The 17,551-nt window shown below is 53.2% G+C and overlaps 1 protein-coding gene across 1 annotated transcript; it reads right to left on the bottom strand.

Annotated features, from left to right (window-relative positions):
• Window positions 1-1,251: 1,251 nt before the first annotated feature.
• Window positions 1,252-13,219, bottom strand: LOC129867901 (transcription regulator protein BACH1-like). Its single transcript, XM_055941373.1, has 6 exons — window positions 12,621-13,219; window positions 10,759-11,013; window positions 8,301-9,410; window positions 4,301-4,837; window positions 2,967-3,173; window positions 1,252-2,669 (listed from the first exon to the last, which is right to left on the bottom strand). The coding sequence occupies exons 2-6, from the start codon at window positions 11,011-11,013 to the stop codon at window positions 2,400-2,402; spliced, it is 2,379 nt and encodes a 792-aa protein (XP_055797348.1). The 5' UTR covers window positions 12,621-13,219; the 3' UTR covers window positions 1,252-2,399.
• Between the last annotated feature and the right edge of the window lie 4,332 nt (window positions 13,220-17,551).

Genomic DNA, 17,551 nt, shown 5'->3' with positions numbered 1-17,551 from the left:
TAACCCATCACTCTAACCCATCACTCTAACCCATCGCTCTAACCCATCGCTCTAATCCATCACTCTAACCCATCACTAACCCATCACTCTAATCCATCACTCTAATCCATCACTCTAATCCATCACTCTAATCCATCACTCTAATCCATCACTCTAATCCATCACTCTAATCCATCACTAACCCATCACGAACCCATCACTAACCCATGCCTGCACCAACCCATCACTAATCCATCACTAACCCAATCCATCACTCTAATCCATCACGAACCCATCACTCTAATCCATCACTAACCCATGCCTGCACCAATCCATCACGAACCCATCACTCTAATCCATCACTAACCCATGCCTGCACCAATCCATCACTCTAACCCATGCCTGCACCAATCCATCACTAACCCATGCCTGCACCAATCCATCACTAACCCATCCCTCTAATCCATCACTAACCCATGCCTGCACCAATCCATCACTAACCCATCACTCTAATCCATCACTAACCCATGCCTGCACCAATCCATCACTAACCCATCACTCTAATCCATCACTAACCCATACCTGCACCAATCCATCACTAACCCATCCCTCTAATCCATCACTAACCCATCCCTCTAATCCATCACTAACCCATGCCTGCACCAATCCATCACTAACCCATCACTCTAACCCATACCTGCACCAATCCATCACTAACCCATCCCTCTAATCCATCACTAACCCATGCCTGCACCAATCCATCACTAACCCATCACTCTAATCCATCACTAACCCATGCCTGCACCAATCCATCACTAACCCATCACTCTAATCCATCACTAACCCATCACTCTAATCCATCACTAACCCATCACTCTAATCCATCACTCTAATCCATCACTAACCCATGCCTGCACCAATCCATCACTAACCCATCACTCTAATCCATCACTAACCCGTACCTGCACCAATCCATCACTAACCCATCCCTCTAATCCATCACTAACCCATGCCTGCACCAATCCATCACTAACCCATCACTCTAATCCATCACTAACCCATACCTGCACCAATCAATCACTAACCCATCACTCTAATCCATCACTAACCCATCACTCTAATCCATCACTAGCCCATCACTCTAATCCATCACTCTAACCCATGCCTGCACCAATCCATCACGTTTAAATTCCTCAGACACTTCAGGAGGAAGGAGAAGTTATTGGGATGCACCTACAGTCTCTCTGTTCATAAAGTGGAGATGGACTATGGTTATTTTAGTTCATTTTTTATTTTACCTTTATTTAACTAGGCGAGTCAGTTAAGAACAATGACGGCCTAGGAACAGTGGGTTAACTGCCTTGTTCAGGGGCAGAACGACAGATGTTTACCTTGTCGGCTCGGGGATTCGATACTGCAACCTTTCGGTTACTACAATCTAACCACTAGGCTACCTGCTCTAACCACTAGGCTACCTGCTCTAACCTCTAGGCTACCTGCTCTAACCACTAGGCTACCTGCTCTAACCACTAGGCTACCTGCTCTAACCACTAGGCTCCCTACTCTAACCACTAGGCTCCCTACTCTAACCACTAGGCTCCCTACTCTAACCACTAGGCTCCCTACTCTAACCACTAGGCTCCCTACTCTAACCACTAGGCTCCCTACTCTAACCACTAGGCTCCCTACTCTAACCACTAGGCTCCCTACTCTAACCACTAGGCTCCCTACTCTAACCACTAGGCTCCCTACTCTAACCACTAGGCTCCCTACTCTAACCACTAGGCTCCCTACTCTAACCACTAGGCTACCTGCTCTAACCACTAGGCTACCTGCTCTAACCACTAGGCTCCCTACTCTAACCACTAGGCTCCCTACTCTAACCACTAGGCTCCCTACTCTAACCACTAGGCTCCCTACTCTAACCACTAGGCTACCTACTCTAACCACTAGGCTACCTACTCTAACCACTAGGCTACCTACTCTAACCACTAGGCTACCTACTCTAACCACTAGGCTATCTACTCTAACCACTAGGCTACCTACTCTAACCACTAGGCTACCTACTCTAACCACTAGGCTACCTACTCTAACCACTAGGCTACCTACTCTAACCACTAGGCTACGTGCCACCACTAGGCTACCTCCCACCACTAGGCTACCTGCCTCCCCCAGGTAGCCTAGTGGTTAGAAATGTTTCCTCTGTTTAGGAGTTATTGCCTATTATAAGCAGAACATGGTGGTCATGATGGTGATGATGAAGATGATGGTGGTCGCTACAGGTGTCCGGACTAACACCTTTGTTGGTCACACTGTTCCATGGGCAAGGTATCAGTCACCTGTTCACAGGTATGTACCTGAGGGTCTGTCCAATCACCTGATAGCTCCTCCCCTATGGGTGTGTCCTTGGGACAGCTGGTCTAAGATTCTAGGGGTTCTGAGGCTGAGGAGCAGGCCGAGAGAGAAGCCAGGGGCTGTAGTAGTCCCTCTAACCCAGGGGAGGCTGGGTCTGTGGGGGGGATGAGAGCAGAGACAGGGCAATATGGGGAGGCTAGGACCTGGAGTTGTTCGGGACTCAGGGCGGACTCGCTGCAGACCCCCTGACACAGTTCAGACACACTTTGCCAAGTCTTCAGTTTCATCTGGATCAGATTGGTCCTCTCTGACATGAGATGGTCCTTCTCTGTCCTCTGGGATAAACACATACAGGGAGAAACACAGAGAAATCACAAACACACACACACACATCATGCAGAAATCACACACACACACACACACATCATGCAGAAATCACAAACACACACACACACATCATGCAGAAATCACAAAACACACACACACACACACACACATGCAGAAATCACAAACCCACAAACACCATGCACATACAGACACACACACACACACACCAACAACAAATACAGTACATTAGTAAACCGAATAGCCCTTTCCTGTAGCAGCTTTACGAGACAGTCATGTCAACTCACCAGTTTGTCGATCTCACACTCCAGGTTGTGTATACAGTCCAGCTTCCTCTTCCGACAGCGCCGGGCTGCGGTGCGGTTCTTACTCCTGCGTCGGACGTCGTGGACAAAGTCCAGCTGTTCTCTGGTCAGAGTCTGGTGTCTCAACGTCAGCTGGAAGTCATTCCTGCTCAACGCCAAAATCTGACCTACAGAGAATGGCAGCTGTAACTGGAAAACACAGAGAGAGACGGATCAAGACCGGTCTGGATGGACCATATACTGTACATCTATAGGTACACATCCCATCTAGTAGTACTGTAGTGTTAAGCATCTAAAAGCAACAGGCCAGGCTACAGGTAGAGATAGAGAAGAGAAACTGAGGGTGATAGCGTGTCTGATTCAGCTGGTCAAGGCCAGGCTACAGGTAGAGGTAGAGAGAGTTCTGCTCCTACAGCCAGAGGACCAGGGAAGACTCTCCCTCCCAGTATTACCTCCGTGGTCCTCTGGCTGTAGGAACAGGACTCTCTCTCCCAGTATAACTCACCTCCCTAGCCTTCTGGCTGTAGGAACAGGACTCTCTCTCCCAGTATAACTCACCTCCCTAGCCTTCTGGCTGTAGGAGCAGGACTCTCTCTCCCAGTATAACTCACCTCCCTAGCCTTCTGGCTGTAGGAACAGGACTCTCTCTCCCAGTATAACTCACCTCCCTAGCCTTCTGGCTGTAGGAACAGGACTCTCTCTCCCAGTATAACTCACCTCCCTAGCCTTCTGGCTGTAGGAACAGGACTCTCTCTCCCAGTATAACTCACCTCCCTAGCCTTCTGGCTGTAGGAACAGGACTCTCTCTCCCAGTATAACTCACCTCCCTAGCCTTCTGGCTGTAGGAACAGGACTCTCTCTCCCAGTATAACTCACCTCCCTAGCCTTCTGGCTGTAGGAGCAGGACTCTCTCTCCCAGTATAACTCACCTCCCTAGCCTTCTGGCTGTAGGAGCAGGACTCTCTCTCCCTCTCTCCCAGTATAACTCACCTCCCTAGCCTTCTGGCTGTAGGAACAGGACTCTCTCTCCCAGTATAACTCACCTCCATAGCCTTCTGGCTGTAGGAGCAGGACTCTCTCTCCCAGTATAACTCACCTCCCTAGCCTTCTGGCTGTAGGAACAGGACTCTCTCTCCCAGTATAACTCACCTCCCTAGCCTTCTGGCTGTAGGAGCAGGACTCTCTCTCCCTCTCTCCCAGTATAACTCACCTCCCTAGCCTTCTGGCTGTAGGAACAGGACTCTCTCTCCCAGTATAACTCACCTCCCTGGTCCTCTGGCTGTAGGAACAGGACTCTCTCTCCCAGTATAACTCACCTCCCTAGCCTTCTGGCTGTAGGAACAGGACTCACTGTCTCCCTCCGTATCGAAGCCGTCTGAGTCTCCATCATCCCCAGAGCTCAAAGAGGACACGCAGGGACTCTTCTCTGACTGGGATGACCCCTCACAGCCCGGCAGCTGGGCGTCCCCTGACCCTGTCCCTCTGTCCATCTCCCTGTCTGTCCCACTGTCCATTCCCATGTCCATCCCTCTGTCCAGGCCATGGAGGAAAGGACAGTCCCCGGTGCTGGAGGTGAGGTACAGCCAGTCCAACTTGGGGCTCATGCTCCGGGGGTTCAAGGTGGAGCTGCTGCCCTGGATGTTCTCAGGCCCAGTCTCAGGCCCAGTCTCCGGCCCAGTCTCCGGCCCAGTCTCCGGCCCAGTCTCAGGTAGCGAGTCCCGGAGGAGGGAAGGAGGAGGAGAGGAGAGGTCTGACCAAAGACCATGGGCCAAGTGTTCAGCCACCTCCGTCTCCATGCTGCTCCTCTCTTCCCATCCACTCTCTCTCCCTCTCTCCCAGTATAACTCACCTCCCTAGCCTTCTGGCTGTAGGAGCAGGACTCTCTCTCCCAGTATAACTCACCTCCATAGCCTTCTGGACTCTCTCTCCCAGTATAACTCACCTCCCTAGCCTTCTGGCTGTAGGAACAGGACTCTCTCTCCCAGTATAACTCATCTCCCTAGCCTTCTGGCTGTAGGAGCAGGACTCTCTCTCCCAGTATAACTCACCTCCCTAGCCTTCTGGCTGTAGGAGCAGGACTCTCTCTCCCAGTATAACTCACCTCCCTAGCCTTCTGGCTGTAGGAACAGGACTCTCTCTCCCAGTATAACTCACCTCCCTAGCCTTCTGGCTGTAGGAACAGGACTCTCTCTCCCAGTATAACTCACCTCCCTAGCCTTCTGGCTGTAGGAACAGGACTCTCTCTCCCAGTATAACTCACCTCCCTAGCCTTCTGGCTGTAGGAGCAGGACTCTCTCTCCCAGTATAACTCACCTCCCTAGCCTTCTGGCTGTAGGAGCAGAACTCTCTCTCCCAGTATAACTCACCTCCCTAGCCTTCTGGCTGTAGGAACAGGACTCTCTCTCCCAGTATAACTCACCTCCCTAGCCTTCTGGCTGTAGGAACAGGACTCTCTCTCCCAGTATAACTCACCTCCCTAGCCTTCTGGCTGTAGGAACAGGACTCTCTCTCCCAGTATAACTCACCTCCATAGCCTTCTGGCTGTAGGAGCAGGACTCTCTCTCCCAGTATAACTCACCTCCCTAGCATTCTGGCTGTAGGAACAGGACTCTCTCTCCCAGTATAACTCACCTCCCTAGCCTTCTGGCTGTAGGAACAGGACTCTCTCTCCCAGTATAACTCACCTCCCTAGCCTTCTGGCTATAGGAACAGGACTCTCTCTCCCTCTTTCCCAGTATAACTCACCTCCCTAGCCTTCTGGCTGTAGGAACAGGACTCTCTCTCCCAGTATAACTCACCTCCCTAGCCTTCTGGCTATAGGAACAGGACTCTCTCTCCCTCTCTCCCAGTATAACTCACCTCCCTAGCCTTCTGGCTGTAGGAGCAGGACTCTCTCTCCCAGTATAACTCACCTCCCTAGCCTTCTGGCTGTAGGAGCAGGACTCTCTCTCCCAGTATAACTCACCTCCCTAGCCTTCTGGCTGTAGGAACAGGACTCTCTCTCCCAGTATAACTCACCTCCCTAGCCTTCTGGCTGTAGGAGCAGAACTCTCTCTCCCAGTATAACTCACCTCCCTAGCCTTCTGGCTGTAGGAGCAGAACTCTCTCTCCCAGTATAACTCACCTCCCTAGCCTTCTGGCTGTAGGAACAGGACTCTCTCTCCCAGTATAACTCACCTCCCTAGCCTTCTGGCTGTAGGAGCAGAACTCTCTCTCCCAGTATAACTCACCTCCCTAGCCTTCTGGCTGTAGGAACAGGACTCTCTCTCCCAGTATAACTCACCTCCATAGCCTTCTGGCTGTAGGAGCAGGACTCTCTCTCCCTCTCTCCCAGTATAACTCACCTCCCTAGCCTTCTGGCTGTAGGAACAGGACTCTCTCTCCCAGTATAACTCACCTCCCTAGCCTTCTGGCTGTAGGAACAGAACTCTCTCTCCCAGTATAACTCACCTCCCTAGCCTTCTGGCTGTAGGAACAGGACTCTCTCTCCCTCTCTCCCAGTATAACTCACCTCCCTAGCCTTCTGGCTGTAGGAACAGGACTCTCTCTCCCAGTATAACTCACCTCCCTAGCCTTCTGGCTGTAGGAGCAGAACTCTCTCTCCCAGTATAACTCACCTCCCTAGCCTTCTGGCTGTAGGAACAGGACTCTCTCTCCCAGTATAACTCACCTCCCTAGCCTTCTGGCTGTAGGAACAGGACTCTCTCTCCCAGTATAACTCACCTCCCTAGCCTTCTGGCTGTAGGAGCAGGACTCTCTCTCCCAGTATAACTCACCTCCCTAGCCTTCTGGCTGTAGGAACAGGACTCTCTCTCCCAGTATAACTCACCTCCCTAGCCTTCTGGCTGTAGGAACAGGACTCTCTCTCCCAGTATAACTCACCTCCCTAGCCTTCTGGCTGTAGGAACAGGACTCTCTCTCCCAGTATAACTCACCTCCCTAGCCTTCTGGCTGTAGGAACAGGACTCTCTCTCCCAGTATAACTCACCTCCCTAGCCTTCTGGCTGTAGGAACAGGACTCTCTCTCCCAGTATAACTCACCTCCCTAGCCTTCTGGCTGTAGGAGCAGGACTCTCTCTCCCAGTATAACTCACCTCCCTAGCCTTCTGGCTGTAGGAACAGGACTCTCTCTCCCTCTCTCCCAGTATAACTCACCTCCCTAGCCTTCTGGCTGTAGGAACAGGACTCTCTCTCCCAGTATAACTCACCTCCCTAGCCTTCTGGCTGTAGGAACAGGACTCTCTCTCCCAGTATAACTCACCTCCCTAGCCTTCTGGCTGTAGGAACAGGACTCTCTCTCCCAGTATAACTCACCTCCCTAGCCTTCTGGCTGTAGGAACAGGACTCTCTCTCCCAGTATAACTCACCTCCCTAGCCTTCTGGCTGTAGGAACAGGACTCTCTCTCCCAGTATAACTCACCTCCATAGCCTTCTGGCTGTAGGAGCAGGACTCTCTCTCCCTCTCTCCCAGTATAACTCACCTCCCTAGCCTTCTGGCTGTAGGAACAGGACTCTCTCTCCCAGTATAACTCACCTCCCTAGCCTTCTGGCTGTAGGAACAGGACTCTCTCTCCCAGTATAACTCACCTCCCTAGCCTTCTGGCTGTAGGAACAGGACTCTCTCTCCCTCTCTCCCAGTATAACTCACCTCCCTAGCCTTCTGGCTGTAGGAACAGGACTCTCTCTCCCAGTATAACTCACCTCCCTAGCCTTCTGGCTGTAGGAGCAGGACTCTCTCTCCCAGTATAACTCACCTCCCTAGCCTTCTGGCTGTAGGAACAGGACTCTCTCTCCCAGTATAACTCACCTCCCTAGCCTTCTGGCTATAGGAACAGGACTCTCTCTCCCAGTATAACTCACCTCCCTAGCCTTCTGGCTGTAGGAACAGGACTCACTGTCTCCCTCCGTATCGAAGCCGTCTGAGTCTCCATCATCCCCAGAGCTCAGAGAGGACACGCAGGGACTCTTCTCTGACTGGGATGACCCCTCACAGCCCGGCAGCTGGGCGTCCCCTGACCCTGTCCCTCTGTCCATCTCCCTGTCTGTCCCACTGTCCATTCCCATGTCCATCCCTCTGTCCAGGCCATGGAGGAAAGGACAGTCCCCGGTGCTGGAGGTGAGGTACAGCCAGTCCAACTTGGGGCTCATGCTCCGGAGGTTCAAGGTGGAGCTGCTGCCCTGGATGTTCTCAGGCCCAGTCTCAGGCCCAGTCTCCGGCCCAGTCTCCGGCCCAGTCTCCGGTAGCGAGTCCCGGAGGAGGGAAGGAGGAGGAGAGGAGAGGTCTGACCAAAGACCATGGGCCAAGTGTTCAGCCACCTCCGTCTCCATGCTGCTCCTCTCTTCCCATCCGCTCTCTCTCCTCTCTTCCTCTCCCTGTCCTCTCCTTCCCTGCTCCTGTTCTGTGTTTGGCTGACTAGGGATGGAGACAGCTGGATCTAACCCGTCATGGTGCCCTCTACCACCTAGAACACAACCTCCTTCCTCCACACCTGCAGGGCTCTGATGGCCAAGCCCAGGTTCCTCAAGGGGGCATCGGTGTGATGTAGTACCCACTGTCCCCTCATCCAACCGTGGGCTCCGTTCACAGCTGACACTGGAAACCTCCATGAGGGGAGATCTAAGGCAGCTGACTCCAGAAGCCTCCTCTGCTTCTCTCCTCCTCTCTTCCACCTCTCCTACCCTCTCGTGCTTGTCTACGTTCTCCCCGTCTGCCTCTCTCTTTTCCCCATCCTCCTCTCCTTTCCTCTCCTCAACCTCTCCATGTCCTGCCTGGTTAGTCTGTGCGCAATGGGAGGAGTTCTCTCCAGAGATCTTCACTGTAGGACCCTCCTTACAGCCCCCACTACAGGAGCAAGGTAGACAGGACCGGGACTGAGGCAGAGGGCAGCCCTCCTCGGTGACCACTGGGGAATCAAGGGCTGTTTCTGGGCTGCAGACCTCCAGAGACACACTGTCCTTCCCACAAGCCAGCTGGAACTTACAGGACTTGGGGCACCGCAGGGGATAGTCAGTCTGGGCGTCTGATTGGCTGTTGACTTCAGGAGGAGGGACGTGGGTTTCGCTTTTACATCCTGTCACGCCATTTGTTGGTCGGCTGCTTTGGCATGGGGCTCCACCCACATCCTGTTCAACGGGCGAATCAGAAACCACCCGAACCCCTTTGTCATCCTTGTTAGTGTCGATGTCGCTCAGCTCCGCCCTGGGCGACTGTCTCCTGCACCGTGTCTTACAGCAGGACTTCCTCTGGAAGGAGGCCCTACTGCTGCTGAAGAACTTGGGCAACAGGAAGTCGAAACAGGCCGAGTCCAGATCCCTGAAACCCAGAATAGAGGCACAGTGTCGTATCTCCATGACAGTAGCTTTACTGAAGAGCAGCTTGGATGTGTAGGCAAACTGCAGCAGGGGCTCAAAGCCACTCGCCGTCACCTTTTAGAGAGAGAGAGAGAGATATGAAGAAACTTAGTGATGACACAGCTATATACATTAAATCGACCACAACTAAACCAATGTGGTCACACACACACACACTCTGCTGACTCAGCATATTCCATATCTTTCCTATCTGACAGAACGTCTCATCTCTTAGCCAAACTACACTCGTGTGATGAGTAACCTTGGGAACGTAAAATTTGTGTTAGGCTTAAGCTTAAAACACAGTGGGCCGACCCCTGGACTTAAGCTCAGTGGGCCGACCCCTGCACTTAAAACACAGTGGGCCGACCCCAGGACTTAAAACACAGTGGGCCGAACCCTGGCCCTACGCTCAGTGGGCCGACCCCCGGACTTACGCTCAGTGGGCCGACCCCCGGACTTACGCTCAGTGGGCCGACCCCTGCACTTAAGCTCAGTGGGCCGACCCCTGGACCTACGCTCAGTGGGCCGACCCCCTGGACTTACGCTCAGTGGGCCGACCCCCTGGACTTACGCTCAGTGGGCCGACCCCCGGACTTACGCTCAGTGGGCCGACCCCCGGACTTACGCTCAGTGGGCCGACCCCCGGACTTACGCTCAGTGGGCCGACCCCCGGACTTACGCTCAGTGGGCCGACCCCCGGACTTACGCTCAGTGGGCCGACCCCCGGACTTACGCTCAGTGGGCCGACCCCCGGACTTACGCTCAGTGGGCCGACCCCCGGACTTACGCTCAGTGGGCCGACCCCCGGACTTACGCTCAGTGGGCCGACCCCCGGACTTACGCTCAGTGGGCCGACCCCCGGACTTACGCTCAGTGGGCCGACCCCCGGACTTACGCTCAGTGGGCCGACCCCCGGACTTACGCTCAGTGGGCCGACCCCAGGACCTACGCTCAGTGGGCCGACCCCTGGACCTACGCTCAGTGGGCCGACCCCTGGACCTACGCTCAGTGGGCCGACCCCTGGACCTACGCTCAGTGGGCCGACCCCTGGACCTACGCTCAGTGGGCCGACCCCTGGACCTACGCTCAGTGGGCCGACCCCTGGACCTACGCTCAGTGGGCCGACCCCCGGACTTAAGCTCAGTGGGCCGACCCCCGGACTAAAGCTCAGTGGGCTGACCCCTAAACCAGTCAAATTCAACTCTGGACCTCAAAGCCAGTTCCACTGTGTTTTTTCATTGTTCCCCTCTAACCAGGGCCTGATTTAGCCCCGGGACACCAGGTGGATACAATGAATTATCATGTAGAACAGAAAAGCTGCTGTACTCCAGACCTCGTAGGGTAATACCCCTGGTGTAGGCTTTACTTAAGTGGACTACTGTGCTCCTGGACTACATGCTAGGCTTTGGTCCCTTCTCACCTCCTGAGGCAGGGTGATGACGAGCCCTGGGCCCGCGTGGGAGGAGACCCTGTGTGTGAAATATTTGCTGCAGGAAGCCAGCACAGAGCGATGGGCCCTGAAGCTCGTCCCCTCCACCACCACCGTGACGTCACACAGCAGGTCACGCCTCCGCTGGTCGTCCAGGCAACGCAGCACGTGGCAGCTGTGCACTGAGGACTCAAAGGTAAACTGAGAGGACCGCGGGCTCTCCAGACTAGACATGGAGACGGACATCTGTGGAAGACACACACAGAGAGACACAGACAGAGAGAGTGAAGATGATGACGTGTAAAAAAATATATATCTTATCCTACTTGCTAAATACAGTGGTGCCAGTCAAACAGGTGTAGCCTAACCTAATGAGCGGTTACAAACTATTAAATATTGGAGACTAGTCAAATCAACTCATTGAGCAGGATTAAAACCACCAAACAGAAACGGGTCACAAACAGATTTAACAATTTAGGTGATGACATCTCAATGTCATTATTCAGTGTCGTAACAGTGTACAGTTACACCCGGACGACGCCCTATGAGACTCCCGGTCACGGCCAGGTTGTGATACAGCCCAGGACCGAACCCGGGTCTGTAGTGACACGTCTAGCACTGAGATGCAGTGCCTTAGACCGCTGCGCCACTCTGGAGGCTAGTCAAGATAAATATTTTTTTTAAAGGAATAAATTACAAATTCACTTAAGCTTAAAATATCCTTAAATCTCAAATATGACATTATAGTCAATTCTGTCTAGGATACTATAGGCTACATGTCAAACACCTGACTGAAGAATGCCCTCACTGAGCTTGATTTGGATTAGTCAAGTCATGCATGGCTGGCTGTGTGGATGTGTGTGTGTGCGTGTGTGTGTGGTTTGGCGTAACAGCGTGGAGAGTCCTGACTCACGAGGTCCTGCTGATTAAAAGCCAAGTCATGCCTGAACCGAAAATGTGGTCGGTGACGCCGTACAGAGGTTGTGACGCAAATGGCGGAGCCTCCAGAGGCACTCAAAGGCCAAATTCAACTCTGTACCGTGTCGTCGTGCGCTTTTTACATTTGGTTTTAAAAATGTGGTGGGCTCCGTATAGTTCCGCATTGACATGATTGGTTGTCTGTAGGTGAGGGTCCTGTATAAACACAAACTCCCTTCACAACAGCTCTGAACAATATGTATGAATGTCCTGACTTCTGCATTGGACAAATCGCCGTAACAGATTGACCATGTAAAGCTTTTCAGGATGAGCAAGCGATTTCCAGTCTTTCCCGTTCTGTCCCCAACCTTGCGAATTTGACCGTACACTGCCTGGTTTACTCGCTGTAGCGTTCACAGCCTACATCGATTCACTACAGGTTATAGGTCTATATTTACACGCACAGACAGCAAGCTTTGTCCCGGTTGTCAAAAAGGAAAGATTGGATGGCAAATTTGCGCTAGTCAGGTTCAAATCCCATATTTCCAACCTTCGATCTCTTTGGAAATAGGGCAGGCTAAACAGTTATGTGACAGGCTTAACTTGATATTCACTCCAAACATTCCCGATCAGAAATAGAATCGAATCGAGGCTATATATCTGAGACTACAGCTGTTCAATAAACACACCTGACCCTAAAAGTGATTTTGCTCTTAAAAAATGTACAGGCTGTGATGAGATCACATTACGTTGAGATACGCCGCCATGAAACACTTCACCGTGTAAACGAGGCGTTTAGGATACCAGAGCGCGCTGTAAAGGCTTGACTACTCCAGTAATGTACTTTCATTATAAAGCACACACTACAAAAGTAAATGTCTAGTGTTAATGGGCTTCTCACCAAACAAGAAGAAACAACGATCAGCAGAACTAACCTGACATCGGTTATCCTACAATGACGACGAGCTGAAATCATACAGGTTTATGTTCACGACGTGACAAATCCACTCAGTCTTCAAAACAGACTAAATCCGACTTCAACTTTTTGTTGCTGACAACTTTAACCCGTAGAGCCAATCCTTCCCGAGCCACAGTCTTCTGACTTCCAGCCCGAACTGTCACCTTTCAAACGACAGGCTTTCCTTATTGGCTACGGTCTCACTCTCTGTCACAGTTCACTTCCGCATTTAAGGGCATTTAGTAACCTACTGTAGTCGGTGTTGGACTGGAATTTTGTGAAAGGGGGTCCTTTGATCAAGAAAGAGAGAGCGTGTCTGTGATAGAAAGGGGACAGGGGGACACCTAGTTAGTTGTATAACTGATTGCTTTCAACGGAAATGTGTCTTCCACATTTAACCCAATCTCTCTGAATCAGAGAGGTGAGAGAGAGGGGAATAGATATTGTGAAATATTTATTGTATTTATGTCTATTAACCCTTTATTATCCAATGTAAAGTGTAGAAGCCCATTACTTTGATCTGAAGGTATTTACATAAGATTCCTTTGTTTCCATGTCACACAGAGATACCTTTGATATATGTGAAACTTTCTTGGAAACATTGAAATCTGGCCTCTCAATCTATTTATTCACAAGCTTCTCAGTAACTGGAGCGACACCCCGAGGTGGGCTGGAGAGACACCGGGCTGGAGAGACACTGGGCTGGAGAGACACTGGGCTGGAGAGACACCGGGCTGGAGAGACACCGGGCTGGAGCGACACCGGGCTGGAGAGACACCGGGCTGGAGAGACACCGGGCTGGAGCGACACCGGGCTGGAGCGACACCGGGCTGGAGCGACACCGGGCTGGAGAGACACCGGGCTGGAGCGACACCGGGCTGGAGCGACACCGGGCTGGAGCGACACCGGGCTGGAGAGACACCGGGCTGGAGCGACACCGGGCTGGAGCGACACCGGGCTGGAGCGACACCGGGCTGGAGCGACACCGGGCTGGAGCGACACCGGGCTGGAGAGACACCGGGCTGGAGAGACACCGGGCTGGAGCGACACCGGGCTGGAGAGACACCGGGCTGGAGAGACACCGGGCTGGAGATACACTGGGCTGGAGCGACACCGGGCTGGAGAGACACCGGGCTGGAGCGACACCGGGCTGGAGCGACACTGGCCCGGAGACACACTGGGCTGGAGCGACACTGGGCTGGAGAGACACTGGGCTGGAGCGACACTGGGCTGGAGCGACACCGGGCTGGAGCGACACCGAGATGGGCTGGAGAGACACTGGGCTGGAGAGACACTGGGCTGGAGCGACACCGGGGTGGGCTGGCGCGACACCGGGGTGGGCTGGCGCGACACCGGGGTGGGCTGGCGCGACACCGGGCTGGGGTAGGATTTGTTATGGTCAGGTTTCTTCCCTAACACACACAGAGGGAGAGAGTTGTATTATTTTATATCTATTTCGCTTGCTTTGGCAAAGTAAACATATGTTTCCCATGCCAATAAAGTCCCTTAAATTTAAATGAAATGGGGGAGAAGAGAGAGAGAGAGAGATGTGGAGAGAGAGAGAGAGATGGGGAGATAGAGGGGGGGGATATGGAGAGAAAGAAAGAGCACAAGAAAGACAAAAAGTCAGAAATCAGCCGATTGCTTCCACAAACCCAGAGTGAAACCGACTGTTCCGTATCCATGGTAGTGGTGAGGTCATAATAACATAAACATTCCACAGCAAAGGAAACGGAAGTCCACATAAAAATGTCTATTTCACAATAGAGAACTTTATTGTGCCACACACACAGAGAAGGTAATGGTCATATTGTTTCCCCTGCCACAGATAACAACAGTCACTACAGGGGAACTCGTAATAAACACATTGTCATTATGACAAGTCTACTCCTCCATTTTGATAACAAAAAACTGCCACTATTTCGTAAACAGTGGCAGAATATCTCATCATAATGCCTTACATTTCTACCACATCGAGAATCATGAAACTAATAGTTGATCCTCGATTGTAAGTGCTGCTGTGTTATCCTAGAATATACACGGGGTAACCAATGGGCAGGACTCTCAGACCCTGACATGGAGGGGAGACAGGGAGAGGATAGAGCCGTTTATACTGCATCACACCACCTGGTGTTCTTTACAAACCCTGAGATTATCAAACCCGGACTACTATCAGAACTACACTCTACAATATGCTGGGTTGTATGGATGGCCCTGCTGGGTGGTATGGATGGTCCTGCTGGGTGGTATGGATGGTCCTGCTGGGTGGTATGGATGGTCCTGCTGGGTGGTACGGATGGCTGGTTGTATGGATGGCTCTGCTGGATGGTATGGATGGCCCTGCTGGGTGGTATGGATGGCCCTGCTGGGTGGTATGGATGGCTGGTTGTATGGATGGTCCTGCTGGGTGGTACGGATGGCCCTGCTGGGTTGTATGGATGGTCCTGCTGGGTTGTATGGATGGCCCTGCTGGGTGGTACGGATGGTCCAGATGGTTGTATGGATGGTCCTGGTATTTGTATGGATGGTCCTGCTGGGTGGTACAGATGGCCCTGCTGGGTTGTATGGATGGTCCTGCTGGGTTGTATGGATGGCCTGCTGGCTTGTATGGATGGCCCTGCTGGGTTGTATGGATGGCCCTGCTGGGTTGTATGGATGGCCCTGCTGGGTTGTATGGATGGCCCTGCTGGGTTGTATGGATGGCCCTGCTGGGTTGTATGGATGGCTCTGCTGGGTTGTGTAGATGGCCCTGCTGGGTGGTATGGATGGCCCTGCTGGGTTGTATGGATGGCCCTGCTGGGTTGTATGGATGGTCCTGCTGGGTGGTATGGATGGTCCTGCTGGGTGGTACAGATGGCTGGTTGTATGGATGTCCCTGCTGGGTTGTACGGATGGCTGGTTATATGGATGGCCCTGCTGGGTTGTACGGATGGCTGGTTGTATGGATGGTCCTGCTGGGTTGTATGGATGGCCCTGCTGGGTTGTATGGATGGCCCTGCTGGGTGGTATGGATGGTCCTGCTGGGTGGTACGGATGGCTGGTTGTATGGATGGCCCTGCTGGGTTGTACGGATGGCTGGTTGTATGGATGGCCCTGCTGGGTTGTATGGGTGGCCCTGCTGGGTTGCATGGATGGCCCTGCTGGGTTGTATGGATGGCCCTGCTGGGTTGTACGGATGGCCCTGCTGGGTTGTATGGATGGCCATGCTGGGTGGTACGGATGGCCCTGCTGGGTTGTATGGATGGCCCTGCTGGGTTGTATGGATGGTCCTGCTGGGTTGTATGGATGGCCCTGCTGGGTTGTACGGATGGCCCTGCTGGGTTGTATGGATGGCCCTGCTGGAAGGTATGGATGGCCCTGCTGGGTTGTATGGATGGTCCTGCTGGGTGGTACGGATGGCCCTGCTGGGTTGTATGGATGGCCCTGCTGGGTGGTACGGATGGCCCTGCTGTTTGTACGGATGGCTGGTTGTATGGATGGCCCTGCTGGGTTGTATGGATGGTCCTGCTGGTTGTATGGATGGTCCTGCTGGGTTGTATGGATGGCCCTGCTGGGTGGTATGGATGGCCCTGCTGGGTGGTACGGATGGCCCTGCTGGGTGGTACGGATGGCTGGTTGTATGGATGGTCCTGCTGGGTTGTATGGATGGTCCTGCTGGGTTGTATGGATGGCCCTGCTGGGTTGTATGGATGGCTGGTTGTATGGATGGCTGGTTGTATGGATGGCCCTGCTGGTTGTATGGATGGCTGGTTGTACGGATGGCTGGTTGTATGGATGGCCCTGCTGGGTTGTATGGATGGTCCTGCTGGGTGGTATGGATGGCCCTGCTGGGTTGTATGGATGGCCCTGCTGGGTTGTATGGATGGCCCTGCTGGGTTGTATGGATGGCCCTGCTGGATGTATGGATGGTCCTGCTGGGTTGTATGGATGGCCCTGCTGGGTTGTATGGATGGCTGGTTGTATGGATGGCCCTGCTGGGTGTTACGGATGGCTGGTTGTATGGATGGCCCTGCTGGGTGGTATGGATGGCCCTGTTGGGTTGTATGGATGGCCCTGCTGGGTTGTATAGATGGCCCTGCTGGGTTGTATGGATGGCTGGTTGTATGGATGGCCCTGCTGGGTGGTACGGATGGCTGGTTGTATGGATGGCCCTGCTGGGTTGTATAGATGGCCCTGCTGGGTTGTATGGATGGTCCTGCTGAGTTGTATGGATGGCCCTGCTGGGTGGTATGGATGGCTGGTTGTACGGATGGCCCTGCTGGTTGTATGGATGGCCCTGCTGGGTCGTATGGATGGTCCTGCTGGGTTGTATGGATGGTCCTGCTGGGTTGTATGGATGGTCCTGCTGGGTTGTATGGATGGCCCTGCTGGTTGTATGGATGGCCCTGCTGGGTGGTATGGATGGTCCTGCTGGGTTGTATGGATGGCTGGTTGTATGAATGGCCCTGCTGGGTTGTATGGATGGCCCTGCTGGGTTGTATGGATGGCCCTGCTGGTTGTATGGATGGTCCTGCTGGGTTGTATGGATGGCCCTGCTGGTTGTATGGATGGTCCTGCTGGGTTGTATGGATGGCCCTGCTGGGTTGTATGGATCGCCCTGCTGGGTGGTATGGATGGTCCTGCTGGGTTGTATGGATGGCTGGTTGTATGGATGGCCCTGCTGGGTTGTATGGATGGCCCTGCTGGGTTGTATGGATGGCCCTGCTGGGTTGTATGGATCGCCCTGCTGGGTGGTATGGATGGTCCTGCTGGGTTGTATGGATGGCTGGTTGTATGGATGGCCCTGCTGGGTTGTATGGATGGCCCTGCTGGGTTGTATGGATGGTCCTGCTGGGTTGTATGGATGGTCCTGCTGGGTTGTATGGATAGTCCTGCTGGGTTGCATGGATGGCCCTGCTGGGTTGTATG

The sequence above is a fragment of the Salvelinus fontinalis genome, chromosome 13 (genome assembly GCF_029448725.1).
Source record: "Salvelinus fontinalis isolate EN_2023a chromosome 13, ASM2944872v1, whole genome shotgun sequence".
In the NCBI taxonomy this organism is placed as follows: domain Eukaryota; kingdom Metazoa; phylum Chordata; class Actinopteri; order Salmoniformes; family Salmonidae; genus Salvelinus; species Salvelinus fontinalis.
This window is presented reverse-complemented; position numbering and strand designations above follow the sequence as displayed.

Excerpts from the sequence above, each read along its gene's own strand:
- LOC129867901 (XM_055941373.1), bottom strand. The coding sequence starts at position 11,013 with ATGTCCGTCTCCATGTCTAGTCTGGAGAGCCCGCGGTCCTCTCAGTTT. Across the intron at positions 4,838-8,300 it reads GGAGCAGCATGGAGACGGAG|GGAGGTGAGTTATACTGGGA; the intron begins GTGGCTGAACAC and ends CCAGAAGGCTAG. Across the intron at positions 3,174-4,300 it reads ACAGCCAGAAGGCTAGGGAG|TTACAGCTGCCATTCTCTGT; the intron begins GTGAGTTATACT and ends TGTGTTTTCCAG.